The following is a 15,975-nucleotide window of genomic DNA, read 5'->3' on the forward strand; positions in this document are numbered from 1 at the left end:
CTTTCAGTCTTGACGGTGTAACGTTATAGACACCTATTATGTGTGAACACAAAATACTTATTTATATTTGCTATTTAAAAAAAATAAAGGACTCTCGGTAATAATCTTATTCGATATATCCTATTTCGTGCTCGCCATCTTGGATTGGGAAAAAAAACGGGTTGGTATCGTTCTGTCCATCGTCCACATTTACAACCTAATAACTTGATAGTTCATTGGCAACAGAATCTATAGGTGTGCCCTTATTATTCTGCCCTTATTTATGCTTAGAGAGTATTTTTAGCCATTATTAACTTTATGTGTAAATTCGACATTGATTATTAAGTTCCCCCCTATTTGTCAGGTTTAAACCCTACCTTGTCTTGTTACAGTCTACGTATCAAAAATCGGAGTTGCAAAAAGGCATTCACTTGCCATGAGGTTACACTACCATCTTTAGTGGGGCACTCGTTATTTTATTAGATCTATGGCTCTTCTTATAAACATCTACCTATGCCATTGCCTAATAACTACCTATGTCATTGCCTCATAAATACTCATGTAAGTCTTTTAGAATTACTAGGCTAGTTTCCTCCCTAAACCTTAAGTCTTGTCAGTTCTGGCAGGAGATGGTAGTCTTGTGGATTTACGACTAATTTTATAAAAAGGATTTTACTCAAAAGTAGACTATTTTGCACCTACTATTTACTATTGGGCGGTTCATTGCATACATATGTTCTGCTCAGCACTAAATCACTTATTAATTCTTAGTTCCATATCAACTTCCAGGTTTTATCCTGTTATTAAAGGACTAACTAGGGCTTCAGACTTATATTAAAGGATTCTCTCCCATTCTTCTTTGTTGTTCAATCCTGTTTTATAAGTGCTAAACCTAGACATATAGTATTGTTCCCTTTGTTTGCGTTTTCTAGTTGCGTCTCCTCCTCTTCTGTTCAGACTTACAGCTTCTAATACACACCATCGCAGATCTTCTACTTGATGGCCCTTTTCCATCCAATGTGCTACCAGGGGTGCTGTTATCTTTTTAGTACGGATGGCTGACTTGTGCTCATTTATTCTAACTCTGATTTCCCGTTGCGTTTCGCCTATATATGCTTTTCCACATGGGCAATTGATCATATAGATGACATTTTGGGTTCTACAGTTAAAGAGGGCTTTATGTGTGTGTGCTATTTTACCGTAATTTATATCTGAGCCTGGTATTATTGAAGGACAGTTTTTGCAATTTCCACAAGCGAAATTGCCTGTTGGTGTTGAACCATCTATGGTTCTGATCAGATTCCTTTTATTTCTATTAGGGTAAGTTTGGACCAAGCAATTTCTGATTGTCCTATTCCTTCTAAAGGCGAAAATAGGTTTCGGTATTGGTACTTCGCCGGGGTCATTTATCAATTTCCAATTACTATTGATACAGTTTTTTAATTTATTAGATATGCAGGAGAAATTGGTCACAAATACAATACGTTTAGCTTCATTTTCCTGTCTGGTTTTTGGTTCAAAGAGACTCTCTCTATTGTAATACTTGGCCCGTTTGTAAGCTTTTTGTACCATTTTTTTCGGGTGCCCTCTCTCTACAAATTTCTTAATTAAAACATTTGCATGCTTATCATATTCTTTTTTTGTGGTACAGTTACGCCGCACCCTTAAAAATTGTCCAAATGGTATGTTGTTTTTTTGGGCAGCTGCATGATGACTCTTGAAGTGGAGCATGGTATTACGGTCTGACTGTCTAGTAAATAATTCCACCGCCAGAAAGCCCTCCACATTCTTTATTTTGATATCCAGGAAATCACATTCCTCGTTACTGTATGAGGAAGTAAATTTCAAGTTTTCATCCCCAAGATTTAGCCAGGAAATGAATTCTAACAACTCTTCTTCATTTCCTTGCCATTTGAAAAAAAATATTGTAGTATTTAAGTCCATACATACTCGTAAGAATGTAGACGAGGCAGTAGTGGTTGATATTTGAAGTTGGTTTATTCAGCCATAGATTAGTTACAAGAAGTATTATGCTGGAACAAGCAGCCCCACCAGGAGCAGCCTCCTAGCTACTCAGCCCATACTCCAACTGCCACCCTCATACCAGTCACACAAGCATTCCATTCATGTCAATCACACTCACATTCTAAGCTGGAACACTCACACTGGCTGAGTAGCTAGAAGCAGAGAAGTGCAGTAATATAAATACTAAACCCAGAATACTACAAATATCATCTATAAATCTTGACCCTTTTGAGATATTTTCATAGAATGGGGCCATTGGATTAAAAATATGTTTATTCTCAAAGTCCGCTACGTACAGACACGCCAGACTGGGAGCACAGGTGGCTAGGGAGGATGGTGTCATTAATCAAGAAGAATTCAACTTCCTTAACAATGAAACACCACCATCCCAGCAATCTACGGGTTGCCAAAGGTACATAAAGACATCAATGACCCGCCCACGAGGCCGATAGTCTCAAGCTTAAACTCCTTGACGGAACCTTTAAGCAAATATGTGGACAAATGTATCCAACCACTGTTTACAGACCAACCAGCATATATAAAAGATACAACGGATATGATAAGGAAAGTGGAAGGGACTGAGTTTAATCCTTGCACTCAATGGATGGTAACGCTTGATATAGAAGCGCTTTACACAAACATCCCCCAAAATGATACCATAAAAGTGATTAAAAAGATGCTAGCAAATGAGGAAGATCTGTCAGAGCACTCAACCTTCATGATAGAATGTTTAGAACTTATCCTTAAAAACAATATTTTTCTATTTAAAGAAAATATGTATAGACAAACAAAAGGGACCAGCATGGGAGCCACCTGTGCTCCCAGTCTGGCGTGTCTGTACGTAGCGGACTTTGAGAATAAACATATTTTTAATACAATGGCCCCATTCTATGAAAATATCTCAAAATGGTCAAGATTTATAGATTATATTTTTTTCATATGGCAAGGAAATGAAGAAGAGTTGTTAGAATTATTTTCCTGGCTAAATCTTGGGGATGAAAACTTGAAATTTACTTCCTCATACAGTAACGAGGAATGCGATTTCCTGGATATCAAAATAAAGAATGTGGAGGGCTTTCTGGCGGTGGAATTATTTACTAAACCGTCAGACCGTAATACCATGCTCCACTTCAAGAGTCATCATCCAGCTGCTCAAAAAAACAACATACCATTTGGACAATTTTTAAGGGTGCGGCGTAACTGTACCACAAAAAAAGAATATGATAAGCATGCAAATGTTTTAATTAAGAAATTTGTAGAGAGAGGGTACCCGAAAAAAATGGTAAAAAAAGCTTACAAACGGGCCAAGTATTACAATAGAGAGAGTCTCTTTGAACCAAAAACCAGACAGGAAAATGAAGCTAAACCTATTGTATTTGTGACCAATTTCTCCTGCATATCTAATAAATTAAAAAACTGTATCAATAGTAATTGGAAATTGATAAATGACCCCGGCGAAGTACCAATACCGAAACCTATTTTAGCCTTTAGAAGGAATAGGACAATCAGAAATTGCTTGGTCCAAACTTACCCTAATAGAAATAAAAGGAATCTGATCAGAACCATAGATGGTTCAACACCAACAGGCAATTTCGCTTGTGGAAATTGCAAAAACTGTCCTTCAATAATACCAGGCCCAGATATAAATTACGGTAAAATAGCACACACACATAAAGCCCTCTTTAACTGTAGAACCCAAAATGTCATCTATATGATCAATTGCCCATGTGGAAAAGCATATATAGGCGAAACACAACGGGAAATCAGAGTTAGAATAAATGAGCACAAGTCAGCCATCCGTACTAAAAAGATAACAGCACCCCTGGTAGCACATTGGATGGTAAAGGGCCATCAAGTAGAAGATCTGTGATGGTGTGTATTAGAAGCTGTAAGTCTGAACAGAAGAGGAAGAGACGCAACTAGAAAACGCAAACAAAGGGAACAATACTATATGTCTAAGTTTAGCACTTATAAAACAGGATTGAACAACAAAGAAGAATGGGAGAGAATCCTTTAATATAAGTCTAAAGCCCTAGTTAGTTCAGTGGATAAAACCTGGAAGTTGATATGGAACTAAGAATTAATAGGTGATTTAGTGCTGAGCAGAACATATGTATGCAATGAACCGCCCAATAGTAAATAGTAGGTGCAAAATAGTCTACTTTTGAGTAAATTCCTTTTTATAAAATTAGTCGTAAATCCACAAGACTACCATCTCCTGCCAGAACTGACAAGACTTAAGGATTAGGGAGGAAACTAGCCTAGTAATTCTAAAAGACTTACATGAGTATTTATGAGGCAATGACATAGGTAGTTATTAGGCAATGGCATAGGTAGATGTTTATAAGAAGATCCATAGATCTAATGAAATAACGAGTGCCCCACTAAAGATGGTACTGTAACCTCATGGCAAGTGAATGCCTTTTTGCGACTCCGATTTTTGATACGTAGACTATAACATGACAAGGTAGGGTTTAAACTAGACAAATAGGGGGGAACTTAATAATCAATGTCAAATTTACACATAAAGTTAATAATGGCTAAAAATACTCTCTAAGCATAAATAAGGGTAGAATAATAAGGGCACACCTATAGATTCTGTTGCCAATGAACTATCAAGTTATTAGGTTGTAAATGTGGACGATGGACAGAACGATACCAACCCGTTTTTTTTCCCAATCCAAGATGGCGAGCACGAAATAGGATATATCGAGTAAGATTATTACCGAGAGTCCTTTATTTTTTTTAAATAGCAAATGTAAATAAGTATTTTGTGTTCACACATAATAGGTGTCTATAACGTTACACCGTCAAGATTGAAAGCGCGGCAGCCAGGTAAAAAGCCGCTTGGAAATATAGAACACAGTCTCCCTATTCAAAATGGCGGCCATAGGAGAGGTCCGGTTTGAACGATCGTGCTTTTGAGCAATAGAAGGAAACGCTGGAAAATGTATTGAGCACACTGAGAATACCCAAATAAAAGAAAATAAGAGGAATAGACGCGGTGGGTATTTAGCGGAATTATTAACAAAGCTAAATAATATAAGAACGAAAATATACATACCATCGAGCATAAATTACTAGCACAAATTAATTTTAATAATAAGATTAACATCATTATAAAAACAGAATATTACAGAATGCAAGGCCAGTATATGAACAAAAAAGGAAGGCTTTAATACAAAATATAAGCAAATGAACACACTACAAGATGGCGACCGTGTAGATGACTCCAAACAACCTGTTCAGAAAATGAATTTCAGGTGGAATTAATTAACCAATCAGGGATGGTATATAAACTAGTGATAGGAACATGGTAAATCAGTTCCAAAAAACTCGGAAAGGAGGAGGACGCCACACAGTTCAGCTACCGCCAACAAGTAAGTAGGAGAGAGGGGGGCTTTACTAAAACCTATACCTAGAGAGATAGCAGGCACCAATAACATATATTTTTAGAAGGAGTAAATACAATCCTTATCTGTTTTTCTAGAGTTGTCAGCTAATTTAAAAAAAAGCTCCAACTAAGAGATCGCTAATTCTACATTGGATAAACAAAAGGAGGGAATCAAGCATAAAGTAACTCCCTTTAACCAGAAAGGTAAGATCTTTAATACAAATAGTAAATACTTTAGTAAGCAAAGTAAGAATAAAACGTACTGATAATACATATTGTTCCTTAGATAAAGCTGTTTAAGGAAGAGAGAAAGGTAGCTCCCAGAGGCGTCTGCCCAACCATTCAAGAGAATATGAAAATAGGACCGGTAAGGACTCTTAAATCAGAATTTGAAATACATAGTGATGACTGACGAGTAGGGAAGTAATCGTATTAATGCGCTTTTCAAGCAAACTCATTAGTAAAATGGTAACTGGTTCACTTAGATCCAATATGAGTGAAAAATTATGTAATGACATAAACCCTTGAAAACAAAAAAGAATAAAAAGGAAATTATTTATAGAACGAATATGTTTCTTCCAAATAGGATTGAAGTTGGTCCATTTTTATCTAATCCGAGCGAAATACCAACAAAACCGATATATAAGATAAAAACTTGTATCAGTGGACATCACACTAGAGACAATGCATGATAGAAACAGCAACCTAATATAGGGTATATTTCTTCCTAGAACAAAAGATAAGAAAGAAATATGAGCAGATGCAAACAGGCTCACAAAGACTGACAAAACAGATCCAGGGAATAATTCACCTGGGTAAGTTGAGAAATACCTATGGGTGGGACTGAACAGCAAAGAATGAACCAAAAACCTGCCAGTCCCTTATGTTAATTTAAGAAACACCCCATTTGTGTCTATAATATAAGACTAAGGCACATTATACCTGTGAAAATACACTAGAACCAGCCAGGTATTCCCTCTAAGGTATACTAAGATGTAGAAACTTAGTAATGCATAAGAAAGAGAAAGTAGATCTTGGATTGCAAGGTGTTGGGGTTACCAAATACTAGGGGATACGTTAATATGTTTAGCAATCTATGTGCAATAGTTGTCTAAAGAGGATGGGACCTAATGAAATGGACTGTGATATGTTTTTATAGATGTGACAAATCAGTGAACAAGTCCTGAAGAAGGTGCAAGATTAAAAGAGGCACCGAAACGCCGCGTCGACAGTTTGTTCCTATAACAATCTATTCATTAATAAATATGATGTTTTAACATGTTTGTGGAAACAATGCTATAATAGCATTTTTCAATAATTTAAAGATTTTTACATAGTCTTGATTTTTTGCAAAAAGCGAATGTGTATTTTTTTTATATAACAAAATTGTGTTATTAATTTTAAACTTTCAAAATAAATGAATGAAATCTCTAAAAAGATTTTTTTGTGTATATGAAGTTCTTCATGGTACTCTTGGGTCTGACATATATTTAGTTGTAAATGTGGTCACCCGTACAATATTGCAAATCCTTTCCATTGACGTGAACGTCCCCTTTAGGATTTGAATACCACCTACGACTCATAAAATTCAGGAGAAGGAGCTCTGTTTTTTATATGATTGTTGACCCAATCCTTTTCCTGTCGGAAAGGGTAGCTCCCTACTCATAACTTTCAGGTTTAAACTAGGACAGGCATACGGGTCAAACACTTCAAAAAGATACTATGAGAGGGAATATGTGCAGAAGAGTGGGAGAAGGATGCAGAAAAAAATCTGATGTCAGTGCTCCAGGGTGGCACAGTATTTAACTTTATGATGTCATATCAGATTAGTTTACTGAGCTCATTCAGATCGAAGCAGACATCGATGAGCACAGGAGAGCTCCCTAACAGCAGACATACTTAGTGAAGACTGAAGGCTCCAATGGGTACAGAATTCAAAGGTTTCCCATTATGTTGCACCTTCATTTTATTATTCTAAAGGTGAAGATGTTCTACCAAAATGAGAACACTGAGGTGTCCATTCCTACAGATCCACTGCACCTGTTCAATTTCCAGATTAAATCCCCTTCAGAATCTCAGCCTGATTAAGCAATTTTTATTTTCAACAGAGTGAGGAAATAAATCTGAATCAGACAAGTAATCTCTTCCACAAACTCTCAGGTTGATGTATATTCTCCAGATGATTATAGTACTACTGAAAACAAACAATGCAGGAAGGTTTAGGTGTCATAATATAAGGACATGATTTGTTTCTGTTCTTTTTTCTCTAAATTAATTTGCTAAGAAGGAGTTCTTATATTTATGCCATGTCACTCCAACTTAATCAAGGTTTGCAAAATAATGTTTTCATTTAGTTCACCTTTAATGTTACAGGATCTTTTTTCATAGTCTGGAAAAAATTGCCCAAAAAATAATTAATGGGGGATTTCATGTTCCTAACTAAAATGCTGCCTAATATCTTTTAGAAATACTTGATCCAGGGGCAAAAGCTTCCGCTATGCTGTGTAGTTAGGAACACAACGAAAAGCCTGGACGCACCTGGTCTCAATCCTAGATATTTATCAGCAAAGAGTGGTCTCTATATTTCACCAGGGTTAATGATTTGGAAGGTTTCATATGTTCCACAGATACATATAAATGTGTACAATAGTTGTACCAACACTTCTAAATGTGTGGTCTGAGTAACCAGATACTGAACTGCAGATTACAATACTGCACTAATGCATCCTGTCCAATCTTGAGGTTATAAAGAGGGACACACTTGCAAGTATCTAGGGTCATATCAGTTAGCTCTCCAATCATTCAGATAGGGTAACAGACGTACTGTTGGTGAAAAAGGTTTCAACACATCCTCAAGGTGAAAATGGTTAAGCCTAGAATAAGGTGAGGGGATAGTATACCAGCATGGTCACGAACCATCTGCTTAACAATCTGAATTATTCAAAGCAAATGATGTCTGTGACCTATAGATCCCTGCACAATAGTGTAGGATAATTATTAGAACTCCTGGATTAAAGTCAGAGAATTTGTATGCAATATTTGTAACATTTTATTCACCAGATCTACATTACTGCCCTGCCTTCTTACTATGATGTTATCAGAATGGGGATGCATTGAAGCAAAAACTTAAGAATCAACTATGGTTGTTGGAGATGTAATGCCTCTGGTACTGACATTGTGCATATCATATGCAATTGTCCCATGGTGAACCTTTACTGCTTATATATAGGTCGATTTCTGCGTAACACCGTCCCCTTACATTTACCACTCTCGCCTGCAACAATTTTACTGCATGATTTACAGGATTCCCCTACCCTTTCCAAACCGCAATGTCGTCTAGTTCACACTGCATTAGCTACTGCTAAAATTTGTATACTAAGATAATGGAAATACTCATCTCCGCCATCACAAGAGACTTGGTTAGCATCAATGATCCAAATTGCCTCACATGAGAGAGTCATCTATAACATTCAAGATCAAACTGAGTTGTTTTTACAGATATGGGATCCTTTCCTGCAGGTAAAAGATATCTGTTGCTAACCTTACTTCTTAGATTATTTTGTTCATTCTATTATATTGACCTTTGGGCACTATTAGTTCGATGACTTATGACTATGCTGTATTGTCTTCAATTAGTCAACCTTTTACGATTATATTTATACGTAATACTGGTATGATTCTGTATTCTTTATAATGCATTCCCTTATAATATTCCAAATGAATTCTTTTAATGAAATATGTAACTTATGTTTTACTAGCTTGACATTCTATCATTTTCCACTTTTATTGATTTGTTGTCAAATTAATGGTCTAATGCTTTACTATTTTATATTCAATATTTAATATTTAATGATGTTTGTATTTCCTTTATTTGATATACGTTTTGCCCCTAATTTCCTTATTTATTTTTCTACTATTCTATGGATTATGATACATCTGCTTTTATATTTACAAATGTATTCATTATTTTTTCTCTACTATAACGTATTTTAAGATACATAATGTTTATTTATTGTATTGTATTTATGAAATGCTAATAAAAATTATAACACATAAAAAGAATCAACTATGGCACCTCATTGAAAAATATATATTTAATTGTTCCCCTCTTAAGGGCTTCCACAAAAGCTGTGTCCAGCTTAGTGCCCACTATTCAGTCAATCTGCAAAGCAACTCTTGCTCAGGGGCCAATTTTCATATACTTTTAGAGCCAAGAAGAGAGGCTCACCTCTAGTGACTGGGGCACACACCAGCAGTGTACAAATCAGCTTTCCCTTGACTACATTGCAATTCATTAACTACTGAAAACTTATGGCACACATGTTACTTCAACTGACCACTCTTATCAAAAGTAATTTGTTGCGGACCTTTTAGTACTGGATAGGGAACACACACTGCCATGTACAGCAGATCTGGCCAAAGAATGGGCTTCAGACTGCCAAGCTTAATGACTGCAGACTTACAGTAGTTTCCAGAAATAAAAGATGGGAAGGCGAGAAGGATTTGGTTTCTAAATTTCAGGAGTTCCAGAAGCGTAGACGAGTGCTCTGAGAAAAAGAATGGGGAACTAGGCAGAGAACTGGAGGCATAAATAGAAATAAATGAAGTTGGAAAACGGAGATATGGGTGAGTGAAAGAGGGAAAAAGAGTGAAAGAGTGAGCAAACGCATTCTAGAAAATATTTCTTACTGTCAAAACTAGTTTCTCCTCATAAAATAAACAAGTAAGGCTAAAAACACCACACTGCATACATTATGTTAAAGCTCTTTTAGAATAACACATCGACGGTAAATGAACTAACTCACTTGCAAATATCCCTGTATGTCTGAATTGCTGTATCCATGTAATGAGCTGGGTAGGGCCTAGGAGCTCCAGGCTGCAGAAATGCTGATATAGCTGCCATTTCCTGCAAGAAATAAATACCGATTATGACTAATTCAGCAGCTAAAACCTCATCAAACCCTCAGGCTCAGTCAGCAGCATTTTTATTTCGGTCTTTGCAAATAATTAGACAGAATATTTAAAAACACGTTTGTTATATAAATGAATCCTCCCCAACCTCAGCACACACACAAACACATGCAGCCCCTTCAGCTTACAGTTCCTTTTCATTCTGCTATATCATCCCCCATCCACCAGTTGATAAGCCTTTGACGCGATTGAGACAATTTATAAAGCGCTTGCCATGCTCAGAAAATATAAGAAAGTACTCATGGCAGTAATGAACAAGTTACTTACCTTCGGTAACGCTTTTTCTGGTAGATACAGTATCTGCCTGTGGATTCCTCACCTTGCAAATATACCCCTGCGTCAACACCATTCGGAAATTCTTTTTGTAGCTTTGCGCCGACGTGGTTCGATGTCACAGAGGCACGGCATCGTGCGCGACTCCGCTGACGTCCCCAACACCATATTAGGCCCACGCCGGCGTGATGACATCAGTTGCGCCCTTTTTTCCGTGCCTTCGAGACACACGGTCGGACCAATGACAGTAGAGATATACACAGTATACACAATACACAAATATCAAGGTAACACACACAGTGTGAAACAAATGCAATCAAACATTTGAAATAAACAATTCCTTGACAACAAAATAAATACATTATAGTTACTCAGGTATAAAAGACTGGACAACGGGGAGGCGGGTGGGTCAGTGAGGAATCCACAGGCAGATACTGTATCTACCAGAAAAAGCGTTACCGAAGGTAAGTAACTTGTTCTTCTGATAGATACATCTACCAGTGCATTCCTCACCTTGTGAATAGAGTCCCACAGCAGTCCCCACTCCCGGAGGAGGGTGTCCACGCTTCTATTCCAGAAAATCCTGGAGGACAGCATGCGCAAAGTGGCCCTCCCTCCTCACTTCGGCATCTAAGCAGTAATGCTTCGCGAAAGTATGGAGGGAGGCCCAAGTCGCCGCTTTACAAATGTCCTCAATTGGAACACCCCTAGACAAAGCAGATGTTGATGACTTTGCTCTAGTAGAGTGAGCTCTTCATAAGGGCGTAGCAAATCTTAATGCATAGGATGATCCACCTCGAGAGCGTGCGCTTGTGCATCGCCTTCCCCTTCTTGCAACCAGCAAAGCCTACGAACAGCTGGTCATCCAACCTGAACTCCCGTGTCCTGTCCAGGTAAAAGCTCACCGTCCTCTTAGGGTCCAAGCGGTGAAGTCTCTCCTCTGACACTGTGACCCTACTCCTCCCTGCTTGTTGACATACCACATCGCGGTCGTGTTGTCCGTCAGGACTTGGACTGACTGACCGCGAGGGGAAGGGAGGAAGGCCTTGAGTGCCAGACGTATCGCCCGCAACTCTAGAAGGTTGATGTGAAGCAACCTTTCCTCTGGAGACCAAAGACCCTTGACCTCCAGAACCCCAGATGAGCACCCCACCCTAGAGTGGATGCATCCGTTATCACTGTGGCCACTGATGGAGGTAGATGAAAAGGCTTTTCTTGTGACAGGTTGCCTTCCATGCCCCACCAAGACAGATCTGCTGCAGTTTCTCTGGAGATCCTCACTGACTCCCTGAGATCTCCGTTGTGTTGATACCACTGCCTGCGGGGGCACCACTGGAGTGCCCTCATGTGCCAGCGTGCATGGTTGACCAACAGAATGCAAGAAGCCATCAGACCGAGCAAGCAGAGGACCTTCAGGACTGGAACGACCGCTACATTGAAAAACAAAGGAATCATTTCCTGTATGTCGCGAATCCTTTGAGGAGGAGGGAATGCACGACACACAGTTGTATCCAGTACCGCACCTATGAACAGGTTGCGCTGGGAGGCCACCAGGTGAGATTTGGGTACATTTATCGAAAAACCCAACCTGTGCAACAACTGAGTTGTCTCCTGCAGATGATGCAGCACTATCTCTGGAAATTCTGCTTTGATCAGCCAATCGTCCAGATACGGGAATATAGGTATCCCCGACCTTCTGAGATGCGCAGCCACCACTGCCATCACCTTGGCGAAGACTCGAGGCGCAGTAGTAAGACCAAACGGAAGGACCGCAAACCGGTAGTGTTGCAAACCAACCGTGAAACGGAGATACTTTTTGTGCGACTTCAGTATTGGGATGTGAAAATACGCATCCTGCAAGTTGACCGACACCATCCAGTCTTCTTCCAGCAGTGCTTGAAGAACCTGTGCAAGGGTCAGCATCTTGAACTTCTCCTGCTTCAGGTAAAGGTTCAAGATCCTGAGATCTAGGATTGGACGGAGTCTGCCATCCTTCTTGGGGATGAGAAAATACCGGGAGTAGCACCCTGACCCCTCTCCTGCTCTGGTATCACCTCTATCGCAACCTTTCTGAACACAGCCAGGACTTCTTCCTACAGGAGCAGCAGATGGTCCTCCAAACAAAAACCCTGGCAAGGAGGGTAACTTGGGGGAAATTCCCGAAAGGGAAGAGCATACCCATTCTCCACAAGATTGAGAACCCAAAGATCTGAGGTAATCAATTCCCAATCTCGTAGAAAATGGGTAGGCCGGCCCTCAACTGGGCCCACATGATCCGGAATGGCAGATCTAGGGCTGCTTTGCTGCGGTGGCAGGGGGCTGGGAAGGGGAAGAGGAGGAGGAGGAGGCTTGACGACCTCTAGGACGAGCTCGTTGTCTTCCTCTATAGGACTTAAACAGCGTATTTTGCTGTTGTTGTGGCTGCTGCTGCAATGTTTTATAGGAACGAAAGGAAGATCTTCCAAATCCTCTAAAGCGCCTTCCAGTAGTACCCCTGGTTTGAAGTCCCAAAGATTTTGCTGTGGCCCTACTATCTTTGAAACGTTCCAAGGCAGCGTCAGCTTTCTTGCCAAACAATCCTGAGCCATCAAATGGCAAGTCCATCAAAGCAGACTGCACATCTGCAGAAAACTCTGATGTTTTTAGCCACGCAGCTCTTCTAGCGGCTACCGAAAAGTCCATGACTTTTGCCACCGAATCAGCAGTGTCCAGCCCACTCTGTATCACTTGTCTCGCAGCAGCCCGAGTGTCCGCAATTACTTCCTGAAAATCCCTTCTGTCCACCTCAGGAATTTTTGGCACTAACTGCTTTACGGAATCCATCAAGGCATGGATGTACCGTCCCATAAGACAAGTTGCGTTGGTAGATTTTAACGCCATACTGGCTGAAGAGAAGGCTTCTTGACCGCCTGGTCTTGCTTTCTGGATTCCTTTTCCCCAGGAACCTGCGGAAAGGCCCTTACAGACTTCTTCGAGCAGGCAGCCTGCACAACCAGACTCTCAGGCAGAGGGTGTGTTGACAAAAAAGTCTGGGTCATTAGGTACAACTCTATACCTCCTCGCCAAAGACCTTGAAACAGCTGGAGCGGTCAAAGGCTTCTTTCAGACCTCATAGATGGGTTCAGCCAAAGCATCATTAAACGGCAGCATTGGCTCAATAACTGAAGAAGGTGAGTGAAGGACCTCTGTTAGAAGATTAGACTTATACTCCGTAGTGAGCAGAGTGATATTCAATAAGCTTGCTGCCTTTTTAATACTGTGATATGGCATCACATCTTTGGAAGGTACATCTGACACAGAATCCAAATCCCACTCAGGAGACAGTTCAATCCCTCTGGCCTCTCTCAGGTCATCAAAAGGATCATCAGAATCCTGTAACTCCCCTTCTTCAACATCAGCAAACTGATACCTTTCTTCCTCCAGAAGACTCTGGGCTTCACACCTTGACCTTTCCTTAGTAAACGAAGCAGACGGATCCGGAACTGACACCGCTGGGTCCGGAGCCGGCATCGAACCCGAAGTCAGGGGAAGTCGAGGTCGAACAGAATCCTGCCTCGGAGTCGTGCGCACCTGCGTCGATGGAATCGGCGTCGACTGGTGCAGCGTCGACGGCTTCGCCGGCGTCGGAAAATGCCATTGGGGTGTAAGAGCCAGCATAAAAGGCATGAAGGGCGCAGGAGCATAAACCTGGGGACCGCCCAAGTTAAATGCTATAGGACCCGTGGAACCAACAGGTGCACCAGAGGAGTACATTGCCCTGGAGTAAACTCTGAATATTGCATTCAGGAGCTGGGATGGATCCTGACCAGGAGCCGGGAAGGCTGGATAAGGTCCACCTGGTTGCTTTCGAGGAGGCGGAGTCATACCGACGTCGACCTCCTCCTCGACCTGCGGCACCGGGGTCGACGCACTTGCACCTCATCATCATCAACCTCCTCTAACTCACCTTCATCCTTCCGACCAGAAGGATTAGACGGATTCGGAGAAGGGTTCGCTTGCTGCTTTGGTGACCCTGGCGAATTCGGACGTGAAGCCTCACCATCTGTGTCCTGAGCTTCCGACGCCGAAACCTCCACTTCCTTTCGAAGAAGCCTCACTTGCGACTTCGGTCGCAAACTGGAGTCCTTTCCTGAGTGATGACGTGACTCATGACCCCTCTTCTTATGCTTCTTCCTAGAATACTTTGAAGCATGAGCAGATGACGACTCCGATCTCGAGCGAGACCTCGACCTCGAACGTCGAGACTGAGACTTTGAAGTCTTCTTTTCTTTCTTGTTCTTAAGCTTTGCAACGAGGAGCTTCGTCTCTCTCTCCCGAAGGGCTTTCGGAGTCATTTTCTTGCACGATTGGCAATCCTTGACGTCATGGTCGGAGCTTAGACACCAGACGCAGCACTCATGCGGGTCAGTTATGGACATAGTCTTGCCACATTCCCCGCAAGCCTTAAAACCAGTCTTCTTTGAAGACATCTTGACAGAAGACGGAGATACATTGAAAATAATCACAAAGTAACAAATTTACTACAAAGCTACTGTACGATCCCAGAAAACCATTAGCGTCGACGACGCGGAAAAAAGGGAACTGATGTCTTCACGCCGGCGTGGGCCTAATATGTTGTCGGTGAGGTCAGCGGAGTCGCGCGCGATGCCGTGCCTCAGTGACCTCGAACCACGTCGGCGCGAAGCTACAAAAAGAATTTCCGAATGCTGCGGACGCAGGGGGATATTCACAAGGTGAGGAATCCACTGGCAGATGTATCTATCAGAATATAGTACTAGTAGTCTCCCTTCTTTCAGATTTAGGCTTGCAGAAACATTAAAATAGATTATTTTGCTCAGCACCAACACAACTACAATTTTGAACCCTATGAGCATACACTACATCACTCCCAGGTCCAGCATGCCTGCTGCTGTTTCATCAGTGGTAGGACCCCCACAAGCCCCTCAAATACCAATGATGGCTAGGTAGTTGAGTGACTAACAAACTACTGCCGTAATGCTGAAAATGTACTAGTCACCTGCCCCTAAAAACAGACTCCTAAAAATAAATCTGGCTTCTGAGAAACCCCTTGACAAGCCCTAGTTATCCTAAATCATGGTGCTCAGAGAGGTTAATATGACTGGCCAGGATGCAAGGAATATCAACTAATGAGAAGGAGCAGGACCTCCAAATCAAAAATGGGGACAGACCAGGTAATTCAAGGTAAAGTCTATAAGTCAAAAAGACCCAGGCCTGATCCATCTCATTAACCTAATGTAAACAACCAGAACAGCCTTACAGGAGCACTAGAGGAAGCACATCTTAAATTCAGTGTGGCGCAACTCGTAAGAGGA

General features: G+C 40.8%; 1 protein-coding gene across 3 annotated transcripts in view; it reads right to left on the reverse strand.

The window, feature by feature from the left end:
- The window catches only part of TRAPPC8 (trafficking protein particle complex subunit 8), a 1,294,567-nt gene that overhangs the window by 702,989 nt on the left and 575,603 nt on the right, over positions 1 to 15,975 (reverse strand). For all 3 annotated transcript variants that reach the window (XM_086965686.1, XM_086965689.1, XM_086965688.1), the window contains one exon: positions 10,204 to 10,304. In XM_086965686.1, the coding sequence (XP_086821812.1) occupies positions 10,204 to 10,304 (101 nt within the window). The remainder of the gene's footprint in view (positions 1 to 10,203; positions 10,305 to 15,975) is intronic.

The sequence above is a fragment of the Lissotriton vulgaris genome, chromosome 4_1 (genome assembly GCF_964263255.1).
Source record: "Lissotriton vulgaris chromosome 4_1, aLisVul1.2, whole genome shotgun sequence".
Taxonomy (NCBI): domain Eukaryota; kingdom Metazoa; phylum Chordata; class Amphibia; order Caudata; family Salamandridae; genus Lissotriton; species Lissotriton vulgaris.